The sequence below is a fragment of the Chelmon rostratus genome, chromosome 16, assembly GCF_017976325.1.
Source record: "Chelmon rostratus isolate fCheRos1 chromosome 16, fCheRos1.pri, whole genome shotgun sequence".
Lineage (NCBI taxonomy): Eukaryota > Metazoa > Chordata > Actinopteri > Chaetodontiformes > Chaetodontidae > Chelmon > Chelmon rostratus.
In genome coordinates, this window is record NC_055673.1 from 1,830,337 (window position 1) to 1,846,041 (window position 15,705).

The 15,705-nt window shown below is 42.5% G+C and overlaps 1 protein-coding gene and 1 long non-coding RNA gene across 2 annotated transcripts in view; both read left to right on the forward strand.

The window, feature by feature from the left end:
• LOC121619983 (tenascin) overlaps positions 1-2,859 on the forward strand; it is a 41,638-nt gene extending 38,779 nt beyond the window's left edge. Inside the window, exons 17-22 of the mRNA XM_041955919.1 lie at positions 65-197; positions 280-431; positions 530-626; positions 1,531-1,686; positions 1,830-1,993; positions 2,098-2,859. Of these exons, the coding sequence (XP_041811853.1) occupies positions 65-197; positions 280-431; positions 530-626; positions 1,531-1,686; positions 1,830-1,993; positions 2,098-2,196 (801 nt within the window). The 3' untranslated portion in view covers positions 2,197-2,859. The remainder of the gene's footprint in view (positions 1-64; positions 198-279; positions 432-529; positions 627-1,530; positions 1,687-1,829; positions 1,994-2,097) is intronic.
• Positions 2,860-7,551: 4,692 nt separating this feature from the next.
• LOC121619102 lies at positions 7,552-11,181 on the forward strand. The gene is made up of 3 exons (XR_006007514.1): positions 7,552-7,651; positions 7,754-8,219; positions 9,760-11,181. It is a non-coding gene; the product is annotated as an uncharacterized LOC121619102 (long non-coding RNA).
• Positions 11,182-15,705: the final 4,524 nt, after the last annotated feature.

Below are 15,705 nucleotides of genomic sequence, written 5' to 3' on the forward strand. Positions count from 1 at the left end.
TTTTAAAAGTCAGACCTCACTCAGTGGACATCTGTCTCCTGTATTCACTCTGCGTCCTCCACAGGAAGTGATTGTGGACGCCTCTGCGACAGAGCACAACCTGACCAGGCTTCACCCCGGGTCGACGTACACGGTGCAGCTGCAGGCGGAGGAAGGAGGACGATACACCGGCGCCGTCGCCGCCGAGTTCACCACCGGTAACGGCTGCTTGCATGAGACATTACTGCCGTGAGGATTTACTGATAGAGAGCTGAAGTCCTCCTCCGTGCTCCTCCTCAGGCACCCTGAGGTTCCCCTTCCCCACAGACTGCTCCCAGGAGCTGCTGAACGGCATCCGGACGTCGGGCGAGGTGGAGGTTTTCCCCCAGGGGAAACCCGGGACGCCCATCATGGTCTACTGCGACATGGAGACGGACGGAGGAGGCTGGACGGTACGGGGTGAAAAGATGCAGTGAAATGTCCCTCGGCCCGAGTCTCGGCTCGTATTAAGGTTTTCCTGGATCCTGGTCTGTGTGTTTGCCGCCTGCAGGTCTTCCAGAGGAGGAGGGACGGCTCGGTGGATTTCTTCAGGGGCTGGAAGGAGTACGTGACGGGGTTCGGGGACCTGAGTGGAGAGTTTTGGTTGGGTGAGAGAGACTGCTACTTTATACTTTTTTACTCCACTACATCTGTCTGAAACCTTTAGTTACTTCTCAGATTACAGTTTTCCATCCCCTGCCTGTCCAGTGAAAAGCTCGTATCTCCAGATGTGTTGAATGTTTGTGATAAACTGCAACATGAACACTTTTACTTTCATACTTTCAGTACATGTTGCTGATAATACTTTGATACTTGTACTGAAGTGTGGTTTTGAATGCAGGACTTTTACTTGTGGTGAAGTGGTATCAGTACTTTTACTGCAGTAAAGGATCCGAGTACTTCTTCCTCTGCTGATCATGATAAATCTTTCTTTCTTTTCTATGTTAATCTTCTTTGTTTAAAGTTTTGATCAGATTGAAAATTAGGTTTTTTTTGTGTGGAATTGATCACTGTGGTCATGTGCCTCAAACAGCCAATGACAGAACAGCACAGACTGTTAGCCGTTAGCTGGTTAGCATCGTGCGTATATGCTGGTCATGTGTTTGTTTCTCTCAGAGCTCACTTGAACATGTCTTTACCACTTCGTCAAAACACGTAATAATAATAGTAATAATATCTATAATAATAATGTATGATCATTTATTAGATGATTGTTTTTGTACAAATACTCTGAAGCTGCAGAGTAACTAAAACTGTCAGATTAATGTAGTGAAGTAAAAAGTCATGTTCACTATTAAAGAAGCAGAAAATAGATATACTCAAATCACAAGTACCTCAAAACTGTACTTAAGTAGGCTGCAGTACTTGAGTAAATGTACTTAGTTACATTCCACCGCTGCTGTTGGGTTCTTCAGCACTTTCTACACAATTTAAAAAAATTAAAAACCAGTTCAGTTCGTTTCAAACAGGAAGTGATGTTTGTCTGACCCGACTCACTTCCTGTTGCTTCAGGCCTCGACAGCCTCCACAACCTGACAGCGATGAACAGGATGAGTCTGCGCATCGACCTGCGAGACAAAGACGAGTCGGTGTTCGCTAAGTACTCGACGTTCGAGGTGGCCAAGAGGAACTACAGACTGACTGTGGGCGGGTACAGCGGCACTGCAGGTGAGAGGAAGTTAACGGCTACAAGCGCTGCTGAAGACTGCTTCCTGTAAGACCTCCTGAAGGAAAGCGGCGACTTGCTTCATTTCGTTGTCCTCCTTTATGACGCTTTGCTCCTCTCGTCTTCTCCCTCTTTGCGGTTTCAGGTGATTCTCTCAGTTATCACAACAACCGCGTCTTCTCCACCAAAGACCGCGACCCGGCGCCGTTCATCACCCGCTGTGCCATGTCGTACCGAGGAGGCTGGTGGTACAAGAACTGCCACGAGGCCAACCTCAACGGCCTCTACGGCATCGACGTCAAACACCAGGTAACCTCACTGGACCCTTTAAAGCCACGATGTGCAAGGTCTTTAGTTTCCTGTCTGACCTCTGTGTGTGTGTGTGTGTGTGTGTGTGTGTGTGTGTGTGTCAGGGTGTGATCTGGACCACCTGGAAAGGAAAAGAGTTTTCAATCCCGTTCACTGAGATGAAGATGAGACCAGCAGCCTTCAGTCCTCCAACCAGAGGGTGAAAGAGAAGACAATGAACTGCTAAAGTCGTGCATGGACAGCACACACACACGCACACACACACACACACACACACACACACACACACACACATTGTACCAGGTTGCGTGTTTCTCACTTCAGACGAGATGAAGGATGAAGACGTATTTCTTCATTTGTATAGAGGTCAGTTATCAGTATGTTACTGTAGGTTGTACAGTTGCTTCATGTTTAGCCCCCACTTGCTCTTTATTTACAGACTCGGTTCAGAAACGCTTCTTCTTCTGCCGCCGCCTCGATGTGATGCAGGATCACTTTCGCAGGTGTGAACGGTCGTCAGGTCGGCTGCAGCCCAGCAGCGACTTCCTGTTTGTCTTTTTTAATAGTTTTAATGTAAATAAATATCAGCCAGTGAACGCCTGCAGCCAAACACAGAATCATTATTACACAGAGTCAGAGGAGCCTTCGGGAGGGCTGACTCACTTAAAGCTCGGCAGCGCCCTCTGCTGTTCACTGTCAGGCGTATCGGATGCACTGTGGCCCCTCAGTACACAGTCTGTATATCTGTGTACTGCACACGAGTTTTGTTTGTACTGCTGCCGGCCGTCTTCTCACTGTTTTTTGTGTAAATCTCTCCATGTTTCATGTTGCCCCCTAAAAGAATACGACAATAAAATGACTGAAAATGAAAACTGCAGCGTTGCTTTTGTTGCCATCAGTTGATATAATGCGAATGATTTGTGATGTGTGGAAGCATCACTTTAATGTTCCAGCTGGTAAAGATGGGGCTGATTTCAGATGATTACTGGGTTACTGTGACTGAATATTAATACTTTACAGTAATCTATAATAACACATTTTTTATTAGTTGATTATATTTTGCATTAATAGTCTGAATCTGCAAATCAGGCAAATGTAAGAAAAAAACAATATTTCTGTCTGACACTGTAGTGGAGTAGATTTATAAAGTAACATTAAATGGAAAAATAAATATACTTCACATTTTTCTGCTGGTGACACTTCCAGGTGTTCCAGGTGTGGCCGTTAGCACTAAATCCAATTTCTTCTTCTTACTAATTACTAACTTTGATTTAAATGACCTGGAGAGCAAGATCACCCTTCCAACAGTAGTGATGTTGTAATTGATGTAAAATTACTCCATTAAACAGTCCTGCACTATTGTCAGTTTCATGCAGTAAAAGTACAGCAGTGTAGTCTGCTTTGTGCAGTAAGATTACTGTAACTGATCTCTGATTCTGTGAGACATTATTAGATTGTTCATACTGAAGCATCAATGTTAGAGCAGCATCTTACTGTTGGAGCGGCTGCAGGTGGCGCTGCTGCAGGTGGTGCTACTTTCACCTACATCAGAAACAGTTAGCTCGTTTAGTCCAGTGACCCTGGTGACCTGATCACCAGATCAATGCTAACATGCTAATGCTAAGTAGGTGTAATGTTTAGTATATGCGCTTAGCGTGTTAGCATGCTAACAGCTGCTTATTAGCTGTGAACACAAAGTGCAGCTGAGGCTGATGGGAAGGCTTTTAGTTCTGAAGGTATTTAATCATAAAAAAGTACTGAACACATTGAAATGTTGACCTGATGATGGCGCCAGAGGAAACATCACCAAACTTGTTCTATATTTTTGTCATTGTTGTTCAGTCTGGATGTTCGCACGATGTTTTCAGCTAAACAGGAGAAAAAGTCACATGGAGGAAACCAGTTTGGTCCAGCTGCCACCCCTCCCCTGTAGATCCCACAGGTCCTTTTAAACACCTTTTGTTTGTTTAATTGGTCCCTGGGCCGCAGCCCCACCACCCACCCATCTGCTCACTAGGCAGCCAATCACAGCAGTCCTCACCTGCTCTCCGAGCCACCGGGGCCTCTTGTTTACAGGTGTGTGTCGGGACGTCACCTGGGACGGTGGAGGCAGGAGGGACAGATGCTGATCCTCAGCCGAGATGCTGTGAATGTGATTGGTTGAGGATGAGGTGGAAGCAGATCTCAGGTCAGCGTTTCATGGAACCACAAGTCAGGAGGCGGCAGAGACACCTGGACAGGTGAGAGTGCCGGACAGGGAGACATTCAGGAGAGACGAAGCAGAGAAGAGTTGGTTTTCTGGTGGCGTCTGAAGGCTTCGGACAGAGCACGATCAGGCGTCTCTCAACAAGACAGGTAAGTTCATCTCACCTCCGCCTCCGTCCACCTGGATAAAAACTTTATTGACTCACTTTCTACACATATCTGAAGTTTAGGGATGCAACAATTACTTCAGTGAATTTATTTAAAGTTATTATTGTCAACTGATCGATCAGTTGTTTGGACTATAGAATGGGTGACGTCTTTAAATGTCTTCTGTCTGACCACCTTCAAAACCCAAAGATGTTCAGTTTACAACGACAGAAAACACAAATATGTTGCAGCTCAAATGTAAAATATGCAAATATATTAAACATGTTCACGCCCTAAAACACTCCGGAGTCAACCCACACAGGGGTCATGACACACTTCAGCATTTTAATACTTACTACTACACACACTTAAGATTCATTATCTACATAACTACATTTTTTAAAAGAAAGTTTTCAATTTAAGAAACAATGGCTTCAACATTCAAATTAATACATAATAAAATCCTTCATTTATTTTAAAGTTTCTCACAGAAGCAGTTATGTATTACTCTTTTTTGTCTTTCAGCCAAATACTGTGATGAAACGTGATAGTTGGAGACAAAGAGGCGATGTAATGATGTGAAAATGGGCGTGATGGGTTATATTTGATTGCATTTTAATTTTGCCAGTTCAGTTTATTGTCACTGGGCATGGACATGTCAACTAAATTAGCATTGCAACCCCCCTGTTAGAAACAAGATAATAAAAAAGATAAGAAAGATAATAAAATAAAATAAAGATAATAGAACAAAAATAAAATTACTAACATGCAGTCAAATAAAAATATGCGTAAATGCAATAAAAATATACCAGAAATAAAAATATACTGAGACAATAGAAATATACTCCAGCAATAAAAAACAGCTGAATATACTAAAATGTATAAACTGAATGCAGCTGACAATTTCAGTTGGTGATTCTGTAAATTTGAGCCAAACCTTGAAAGTCATTGAAAAGTCCTTAAATTTGCTGTGTTGTGCCACCGTTTGGGTCTGGATGTCTGTGCTGCTGTTTATTAATAGAAACATTAAATGAACCTGTTTTTAGCTCCCTAACGAGGGCTGCGGCAGCCGAGTGGGCTGATAATCACTCTACCTTCTCAGGACAATCATGATGTCGCCAGACGACCAGGCCCTCGAGGACCTGTTGTACAGCAGTGACCTTGGTGATGAGGCGGAGCTGGGTGGAGGCCCTGCAGGGCTGGAGGAAAGTGCTGCTGCAGACGACGTGAGCGTGAACACAGTAAGCTCATCCAAGGCCGGGGCTTCATTCTCAACAATGAGCCTACAGTTTTCAGTCCATTTGAGGTTCATGTGTGTCTGAAAAGTCACTTCATGACGTGTTGATCACTCTCACTGATTCCTGAAACTTTGGCAAAAACATGTCCCACTAAGAAAAGTGCTAATTCTGTTGTAAATAATTAACATTTTCATGAAAAAAAAGAATCAAGGTTATAATCAGGGGGTCCTTTGCACATATGTAAGGTTCTTTTATAGGTTTATTTTTATTTTTTATTAATTCAATGATAAATGCTGGCCTATGGCCTACAAAACCAGCTAGATAATAATTTCAACTTGATTAAAAAAACAAAAAGGATTATTGAATTGAACAATATCTTTACCACATGAAAGAGTACATTACAATATGTATTAAAAACTACAAACAGGGAGCTTTGAACAATATTTACTATTATTTTGTGGTTACTCTTTCTTCTGTGTCCCACATATTCGTCACCACCGTCAGATATTTATAAAAAGCAATAAAATCAGTCACCTACAAGGTCAGCTACATTCCTGAGGACCCCATTTTCACACCTTCAGCTTCACTGCACGCTTCAAGATCGCTCAAGCTCCTGTAAGTTAGCTATTTTCTCTTAAACTTGTTCATATTTTTGGAAACTGCTACTGTCACAACCATAACATGTCAACACCGTCTCTTTTGTATAAAAAATATTACATTAGATTTTGACATAAATGCATACTTTTTAAGAAGAGGTATGAAGTAGCTAGCAACAGAGGGGAAGCAAGATGTCTAATGCTAACAACTCATGCATATCATGTGAAAGAGGAGGTTTTTGTCACCACCGTCAGGTTTTCTGTCTGACGGTGGTGACAAAAACGTCCAAATGGTCTTTAATGGAGGCTAGAATAAAAATGTTGTTCACAATAAATACCAATATGACCTGTAATGTTTCATTAATCTCTTTTTTTGTAATTCCCCCTATATTTCTTCCATATTGTCCAACCCTAGGGGATAAGATGTGTCCTCCCCCAAGTCACTATTATGCCATGTTCATTTGGCTTATGTCATTACATCTCCAATGACTAAAGCCGAATAAAAATGGCATGACAACATTTAACCAAATCTAACATTCACTGTAATTCCCCTCAATTTCATAGTCATTATTTTACAAAAAAAAAAAAAAAATGAGGAGGTTGCACCAGTACATCGCTGAACAGCCGAGACCTACCTTTAGATTTTGTAATTTAACAAACTTTTTATTTTCAAAATTAAAACCTGTTTTATCCAAATTCCCAAGAATCAGTGCTCACATTATTTACTGTGTGTACTGAGCACTGAGTTTTACTTCAAAAGATATCACTTACTCTTTCTCTTACTCTTCCTGTTTGGATCTCCATCAGCTGCTCCGTCACAGCACAACACATACGCACAATTTAACATCACAGCAGCATTAGACACAAGCTCTAACGATCAATAATGCTAACAGTCAGTTCATTTAAAGAGGTGTTTTTCATTTTTGAAATCGAAAGTCAGTGTTGACTTAATTAAAACTGCATAACGTCTGAAAGCTGCGTCACACATGTAACGGTAACGTACTTTTTTTTATCCCAATCAACACCAAAAAAAAAACCAAAAACAAACTGCAACCGTTCAATCAGTCGATCTGTCTCAGCCTCCGACAGCCGTGTCCATCCAGGAGCCAATGACGTGCGCCGGCTGTGGCGAGCAGGTGTGCGACCGCTTCTTCCTATTGGCTGCCGGCAGGGTGTGGCACAGCGCGTGCCTCCGCTGCAGCCAGTGTCACTGCGAGCTGCAGGCACACCCCTCGCTGTACTGGAGGGACGGGAACATTTACTGCCAGCAGGATTACTGCAGGTCTGGTTTTGTTTTCTTCCCGTTTCCCTGAAGCTTCGGTTTTCGGCCGATGTTAAACCTCCTGATTTGTCTTCCTGCCAGGATGTTTGGAGGAGGTCAGTGCGCTCGCTGCTTCCAGCCGATCCCAGGTTCCGCTTTGGTCATGAGGTCTGGAGAGCTGACCTTCCATCCTCACTGCTTCTCCTGCCAGGTCGGCGTTAAGGTTCATAAGAAACACTGACAGAAACTTTGTCTCACGTTTTGTGAAAAAACAAAGATAAGATGTTTTTATGATCATGAACGTGTTTCACAGGAGTGTGATGTGAAGTTAACACCAGGGAACCTGTACTGCATGCAGGGCCAGAACCTCTACTGTCAGTCCCATTACCATGGCGACGGGACTGTCCTGCTGTCACATGATCTCCAGCCCAAAGCAAATCTGAAAGAAGGTGAGAGCTGTGCGTGCGTGTGTGTGTGAAAGCACTGTGTGTGTGCAGGCTTCTAACGAGCTAACAAAACACTTGTGTGTGTGTGTGTGAGACCCAGCTCACAATCTGGTGTCAGGTGAAGGAGAGGAGTCTGTCAGCAGTCCAGAGCCACGACTGGACGACAGGGCGGCTGGTGGGCGGGCCCGCAGGCGGACCAAGCGAATTAGAACGTGTTTCCGCAGCGAGCAGCTCAGAGCGCTGGAGTCGTATTTCGCCCAGAAGCACAACCCTGACGGTAAAGACTGGACCTGCCTCGCTCATAAGACCGGCCTGCCCAAGAGAGTCCTGCAGGTACGAAATATAATGTCGTAAAAATGTGTCTGATTGGTCGTATCATCCTGTACCGCAGTCACACTATTAAAGCTCCAATGCTAACGCCAACCAAACACTCAGATCGGCCAATCACATCACTCCCTCTGCAGATACTGAGAGCTCATTCTGAGGTGACAAATACACAACAATCAGTCAGGTGTATATTAATGAAAACATACTTCTGATTATTGTATTCAATAGATCCCATTAAATCTGCTCACTGGTCCTTCAAAACAAAGGTTTTTCTCTGATCTGGTTCCGTACATTAGATTTGAAATAAGTCAACGATGATGTTAAAGTTCCAGCTTTAATGTTGAACTTGTGCCTTTTTTACGTTTCGACACGTGAGTCAATGAGACAGTCTGGAGTTGTTCAAAGCTGGAAGCTAAGCTAGGTGAGCACATCCTGGGGCTTTGCTGTACCACAGCACAGATAATGAACTGACAGGTGTTCTGGTCTAGTTTCCAGAAAATGTAGATCACTGGTAGGAAAAAATGTGCGTTCCCTGTTGTATCTTTGATGTTTGTGCAGTTTGTTTCATCACGTTGAAGAAGCAGAGTTTCTCTCAGCTGAGTTTAATACCTGCTTGTACTGGCATGATTTGTGACATCACAACAAGTTTGGAGCCAATCGGGTTTCAGTATACAACTATAGCAAGTGTGACGTGGAAACCTGAAGCGTCCACGTCACAAACACTGAAAAGTGACTCATCAGTGAAACAGGACGCCAACAGTTTCACTTTTTACAATATTATTAGTAATATTAATACAGAATCATTATATATTAATATTAATGTATTTATGGAGTCTGGATTTTTTAATGAGGGAGAAAAAGTCGATTTTTAACTAGTTTATTTAACCTTCAGGTGGAAAAACCAGAACAGACATGAATTAATATCACTATAGTTTGAATATGTCTGAAAACGTGTGTGGAGGCAACTTTAAAGATACTTTGTTCTCAGTCCATGAAGTGATCAATTGATTTATCTTTTCAGCACTTATCAATCACTGAAACACAATCATAGTGCAGCGCGCAGTTACACTTAGAGCTTCTTCATAGGATGCATAAAGCAAGTTACCATGATGCAAACACGCTTTATGTCCAAACATACAGTATGTTATTAACCAGGTTCACCTTTAGTGTCATATTATAGGATTGCACAATGAAACAGTCATAGTCACGGTCAATATATAAAAAAGAATAACAATATTCAAAAATTTTGAATTAGAATAAAAGAATAAAATAGGTAATACAGTAGAACAAAGTATATACAAGCACTACACTTGTGGGGAAGATATATAGTTACATATATACACACATATATGTATAAATACATAAAGTTATATACACACAAAAACAAACATAAAGTCATGTGAAATTATGTGTCTGAGTTCAATGAAATCTACATTAATACAATTAATTATTTTTTCACAAATATCTTCATTTTCTTCTTTCACTCATAATTTTGAACACACACACACACACACACACACACACACACACACACACACACACACAGGTGTGGTTTCAAAACGCTCGGGCCAAGCTGAGACGTTCCCTCACCACCGACGACTCTCAGGTCAACTCACCCTCTGGTCCCCCGAGAGGCATAACCATGACGACCGGCTCCCCGTCCCCAGCCCGTTCCCCTGCCGGCCAATCACAGCCCTTCCCCACCAGCACCATCGACCACCTGCAGCTGTCTCTACTCACCGCCCCGCTCGGCGACCCCCCGCTGAGTCCAGCCATCAACCAGGCACATCAGCTGCAACACCCCTCCTTCTTCCTGGACTACAATTCCCAGAGTGCACCAGGGTGTACCTCCTCTCTGGAGGCCTACGAGGACTTTGGAGAGGCAGGAGGAGGAGCAGGAGCAGAGGGAGAAGCTGATCCTGGTTGTTCTTTTAGACCACATTACTGCTAGTTGAGAATTTTCAAAATAAGAGAATAGTTGAAGATTTCAGCCTCTAATGTGAAGCAAAACAGGAAATGTTTACTTTAGCAGAAATGTAATCCAGCTGTGAAGCATCTGCAGGAGAAGAGCAGTAAACAGTGAGAACAGTGAGTGAGACGGAAAGATTCATCTGAAATAGGGCTGGGGAAAATTTTAATGAGAATATTTTCAAATATCAATATCACAATAAGGCAAATAAATGTAAACTCACACAAAGATACTGGAAGTGTGTTGTGTTATGCATCTAAATCACACCTTGTTCTTAATGATTAATTTGACCAGCAGCACTGAAGGATGTGATAACAATGCTGCCCTAATTACTGCATGTCACCTTGGACTCAACATGCGAACAAGCATTTAGAAAGTGATTCATAGATTAATCAATAATGAAACAAACGATCAGCAGCAGTGCTTTTCAGTTGTTGTTTGCTCAGAGAAAATGTTGAGTCTGTTTGAGTGTTTTTGCTACGTTATGAGCCTCAAACTCAGTCGATATTTTAACAGTAGACAAAACAATGTTTCTGTAGTTCAACAAACACACTTGTTAAAGGACCAGTTTGTAGGATTTAGTGGCATCTTGTGGTGAGGTTGCAGACTACACCCTCACCTTCCCCTACGGTGGCTGCGGAAAATGCTAAAAGCATAAAACTACTACGTAGAAGCGAAGAGCAACACCTCCTCTGTGGAGGAGGACCTGCTTCCTCTGTGGATGTAAAGACTCATTCTGGTGTTTAAACACTAATGAAAGCATAATTGTGAATAATATGTTTCACTTCTGCGAATAGATCCACCTCAGTCCTGCACACTGGACCTTTAACTCAGCTTATTTACCACTTTTTTTAGCGCTTTCAAACACATCACGTGATCTGAGTGACTGCTGTCATGTGACAGAAGCTCAACACTCTACATTAAAATGTCTGGAGTTTTTTAGCCACATGTCACAGAGGTCCAGCGTGAACTTCCTCACTGAATATTTTGTTTTAACTTGCTTTGTAGTTTCTTCCACTAACAAACTCTTGTGCATGTTGAGACAGTCTGACGTGATTCCTGTATGATTACAGCTCTGTCTGTGTGAGGCCTCACTGCTGAATAAACCTGTTTTCCTCACAACTAACGATTCGCCAATTCATTGATCAGTTAATCAACAGAAAATAAACTGCCAACCAATTTGATTTTCAATTACCGACTGACAGTTTGATGAAGTAACATGAAGTAAATGGTGATTGCACAGTCTAGTGGTTGTAGAATAATGACACCATCAGCATTCAACACCAGCTCGGCGTTCAACACCATGCAGCTGCACCTGCTCATGTGAAAACTGAAGGAGATGAATGTGAATTCTTACATTCTGAGGTGGTATCACTCCTTCCTGACACAGCACACACAGCAAGTCAGGGTCAACAGCGCCCTCTCGGAACCAAGATTGATAAGCACAGGTGCCCCACAGGGCTGTGTCGGCGGTCCTCTTCACATTGTACACAAATGATTGTCGTCAGCTTGTTGCATGCTAGCGGTAGCCCACTGCACTATTTCTCAGAAATAGAGGAATCTGTGACCAAAATCATCTTGTGCTGAATGTGGGAAAGACAGAGGAGACGATATTTGACCCAAAGTCCATCGGGGACCACAGGCCAGTCGTCAATAAGAGCCAACACATCAGTCAGGTGGGTTCATACAGGTATCTGGGAGTCCACATTGACAGCACACTCAGCTGGAAGGTACATGTTGGAAGCCTCTGCTCCAAACTCCAACAGCGTCTCTACTTTCTACGCAGACTGAGGGTCTATGGAGTGGAGCAGAGGATCATGTTGCTCTTCTAGTATCATCAGATGCGGCATCATGGCCCGGTACGGCAACCTGACTGTGCAGTCGAGGTCACAGATTGCCGGTCTGGTGCGGACCGCTGTGAAGATTAAAGGGGTCAGGAATCATCCTCCCCTCCAGCTGCTTTATGAGCAGTCCGTCACCAGACTGGCACAGAAAATTTTGTCTGACCCGACTCACATTTACACCATGAGTTCCAGCTCCTACCTTCCAGCAGGAGAACCAGGGTCCCCAGAACCAGACTGGACCGCTACAAGAACTCATTCCTGCCAACATCCATCAGACTGCTGAACAACCAACAGGACCTCTGCAATAAATTCCTATCCGTGCAATATAATCTGTTTATGTCTCTCTTGTATATAGGTGTGTATATGTATGTATGTATATACATATGTGTGTATATGTATATATATATATGTGTGTGTGTAAACTCCAGCTGGACGGAGTCCAGGAAAAAATTTCCCCACAGGGACAATAAAAGTATAACTTATCTTATTTAGTTTGGTTCCCTATAAGCCACAGCTTCACTCTGCAGTTCTGCCTGCCAGCAGGTGCGATCACCTGGAAACTGATGGCTGACTGGGACAAACGCAGTGTATCCTGTGCATTTGTTGCTGCTCAGAGGAAAACAGGAAGTGATCCGGTTGTCTTTGTGACGGCGGCGCTGAAAATAATAATCTTAGAAACATTAGAGGGGATTGAAAAGTTGTCTGTTTCCACTTTAAACACAAACATTCAAACCTACCAGAACCCCTCGTGAGGGTTTCTGCTTCTTGTTGTCTTCTGTTTGCAAACTGACTGCAAAAGACATCACTCTTCATTTGCATTTTATACGTCTGAAGTCCCAGAATAAATGTGCCTCGTGGAGTTTTTTCAAAACAAATAACATTTAATTCAGTGTAAATCATCGTGTTTATCCTCAAGTCCTAACACATGTGACGAACGTGTTTTTGTTGACATCAGTCTTCTTCTCCTCTGCCTTCGTTGGTGCGATGCTGCGTTGGGTCGTCACATCCGTCTTTACATGCTCAAACTCTGATGACAGACAGAAATCCAAACACAAGACAAAATGACATTTCCCTCCCGGAGACAGGAAGTTGGTTTGTCTGATCTTCTTTCTTCACCCCTCTCATCTCATCCCTGGTTCAGACTTCTAGATCTCAGCTGTTCATGCTGAGTCCACTGCTGTTAGAGCTGTTCCTCTAACCTTTATCTGTCCTGGACAAACGCAGCGAGCAGCCTGAGGCAGCGCGTCCTCTTACCTGAACAAACTGGCGAATAAAGCTAGAGGATCGGGTCATTTGGTTTCATCTCAGAGTGACTGATGGTTTGTCCGTCCCTCAAAACCGGACAGCTTGCTCCTTGCTGAACACAAACTGGGCATTTGCCAACGTGGCAAGAAAAAGTCAACCAGTCAAAAGTTCCCACAGTTTGCTGTTGGCAGTTCGCTGTTTTTGAGAAGAAGGATTTTATTTATTTACTCTCAAAATGTTTTTGTCTTACATTTGTTGATTGCGATTGTTGCTAAATTGAAAGGACAGAGGATGTACTTTGATTACTTTTTTGCAGGTAAACAGGAAATTCATGTTTATTCCATCCACTAGATTTTAGGATTTTGGCCGAATTTTGTTAGCAGAATATCTCAAAAACTATGAACCAGATTTAAGTTAAATTTGGTTGAAGGTTTCGCAAAGGGACATGTGACGAGTGTTCAGGTTTTGGTGAGGATCGCTCGATTTTTTGTCAAACAAGCACAAGATTTTCTCCCAGTGTTTTAATCCTGTTTGCCTCTGAGTCAGTACAAGGGAAGCAGTGAGAGACTTCTTTTTTAGAGACTGGATGTACAGAAAGACAGAAAAAATGTTCACTCATTGTCTGCGTCAAATGTTAACGCTTCTCTGCAAACGTGAATGTAAATGTACAAATAATACATGTACATAGATATATATTGGAAGTAGGATTTGTAAATGTGTTAATTTGTTGGCTTGAATATGAGCAATGAATAAAGATTATGGAGCTGCACACTGTAATACCAAACTCTCAACACATGTTGGGGTTGATGGTTTGATTCTTTCAACAGCCTGCTGTGTCATCAGACAAAACGCTCAACACCAGCAGTGGAACATTTACTTCAGTAAAAGTACTAATACCACACTGTTGCGGCTTCCAAAAACAAACCTTTTTAGCTGCTGAGAGTATGAGGTTGGGTCCTGGGGTTCGCAGATTTGTGACGCGCACTGAGGTTATAGTGACAGATACGCTGAGATCCAAATATGCGTTTGGTGCATTTATTGTGAAAAACAGCACAGAGCTATCACAGTGCAGCAAGGATGATTAAATGAAAATGAAAACCAGCGGATTAAACAGATTACAACAAATGATGAATGAATGAGTGAATGATGAATGAGTAGCGCGGTCAAAAAAATGTATGGCTACTACCCAACCGTGACTCTCTCATCTGTGTCACTAGTGAGTGCACACCTTTACACACACACACTTCTGTCCAGTCACACGCCTACTCCCACGTGAATCACCGCCCCTGCAGCACACGCACATCCAGGTGAACCGTAAACCTCATCTCCAACCTCCAATGTGTCGTCTCTTTCACAGCAGTTTATAGTTACTTAACGTGAGATATAACCAACGGTTCAAGACGTTAACTGCTATTTATTTTTAACGACATTCATATTGACGTGTTCTGGAAGACAGACGACGTGTACTGGTCCCTCCCTGCCCCGCACTTCGTTGTCTCTCGGTCTGGCTAAAACAGCTAACGTTACACCCGCAAACATGGTCCTAACGCTTCAGCCCTGCGACTTCAGGGAGTTTCTCTTTTAATGTCAACAATTTACAGCTTATTATATGATATAGTGCTAAAAAGAAATATTAAAATATCATATAAAGTCCTTCAAGGATTTATTTTAGCTGTTAACACGGGGTAAAACTGAATATACCGTTATATGATCTTAAATGTAAGTTATTGTTTTAGCTACATATATTATCCCAGACTTTACAGTCAAAGTATATCATGCTAGGTAATGATGTGGTGGAAAATATAACACTCTTTGTAATACAACAATATAACGCCAGTTGTCTTATTTCATGTTTATTTTATTTTTCTCATAGAACAATCCAGTATTTGCTGGATGTCTTTTCAGTGCAGTGAAGTAAATGTGTTTGATAACTTGCAGTGAGCCCGGCCTGTATTACAGACTCACGACCTTATCGATGGACACATGTTGAATATGTTAAATTGGTCTTATGGTTGTTTCCTGATAATGAACGTTATTACAACACATCAACAACCCACCAGAGACAACCAGGAAGCTGCTGCTGTGATGCGCTCAAAGTCAGTGAAAACTGTTGGTTAATTTCAGACACAGTACAGGGACACGGAACTGAAAGACCTAAATGGGTTGCAGCTCCTATTGATTGTATTACTACAACCGCTTTGATGTTTCAATGTGTATTGAATATTTATTTCGGCATTTTTAGGTCATTGTTCAGATGAGGTGGATCCCTTCTCTATAAAAATATTATGGGAAACCCTGTTTTGAATTATGTTCCTGATGTGCAAAGTTAAGGGTAGTAAAATACAAACTATTTTATTCATGTTTGTATCTGTATTTGTTCCAGTTACGTGAATGAAATTATCCCATGCAGCAAAAAGTCTGTGATAAGTTGAAA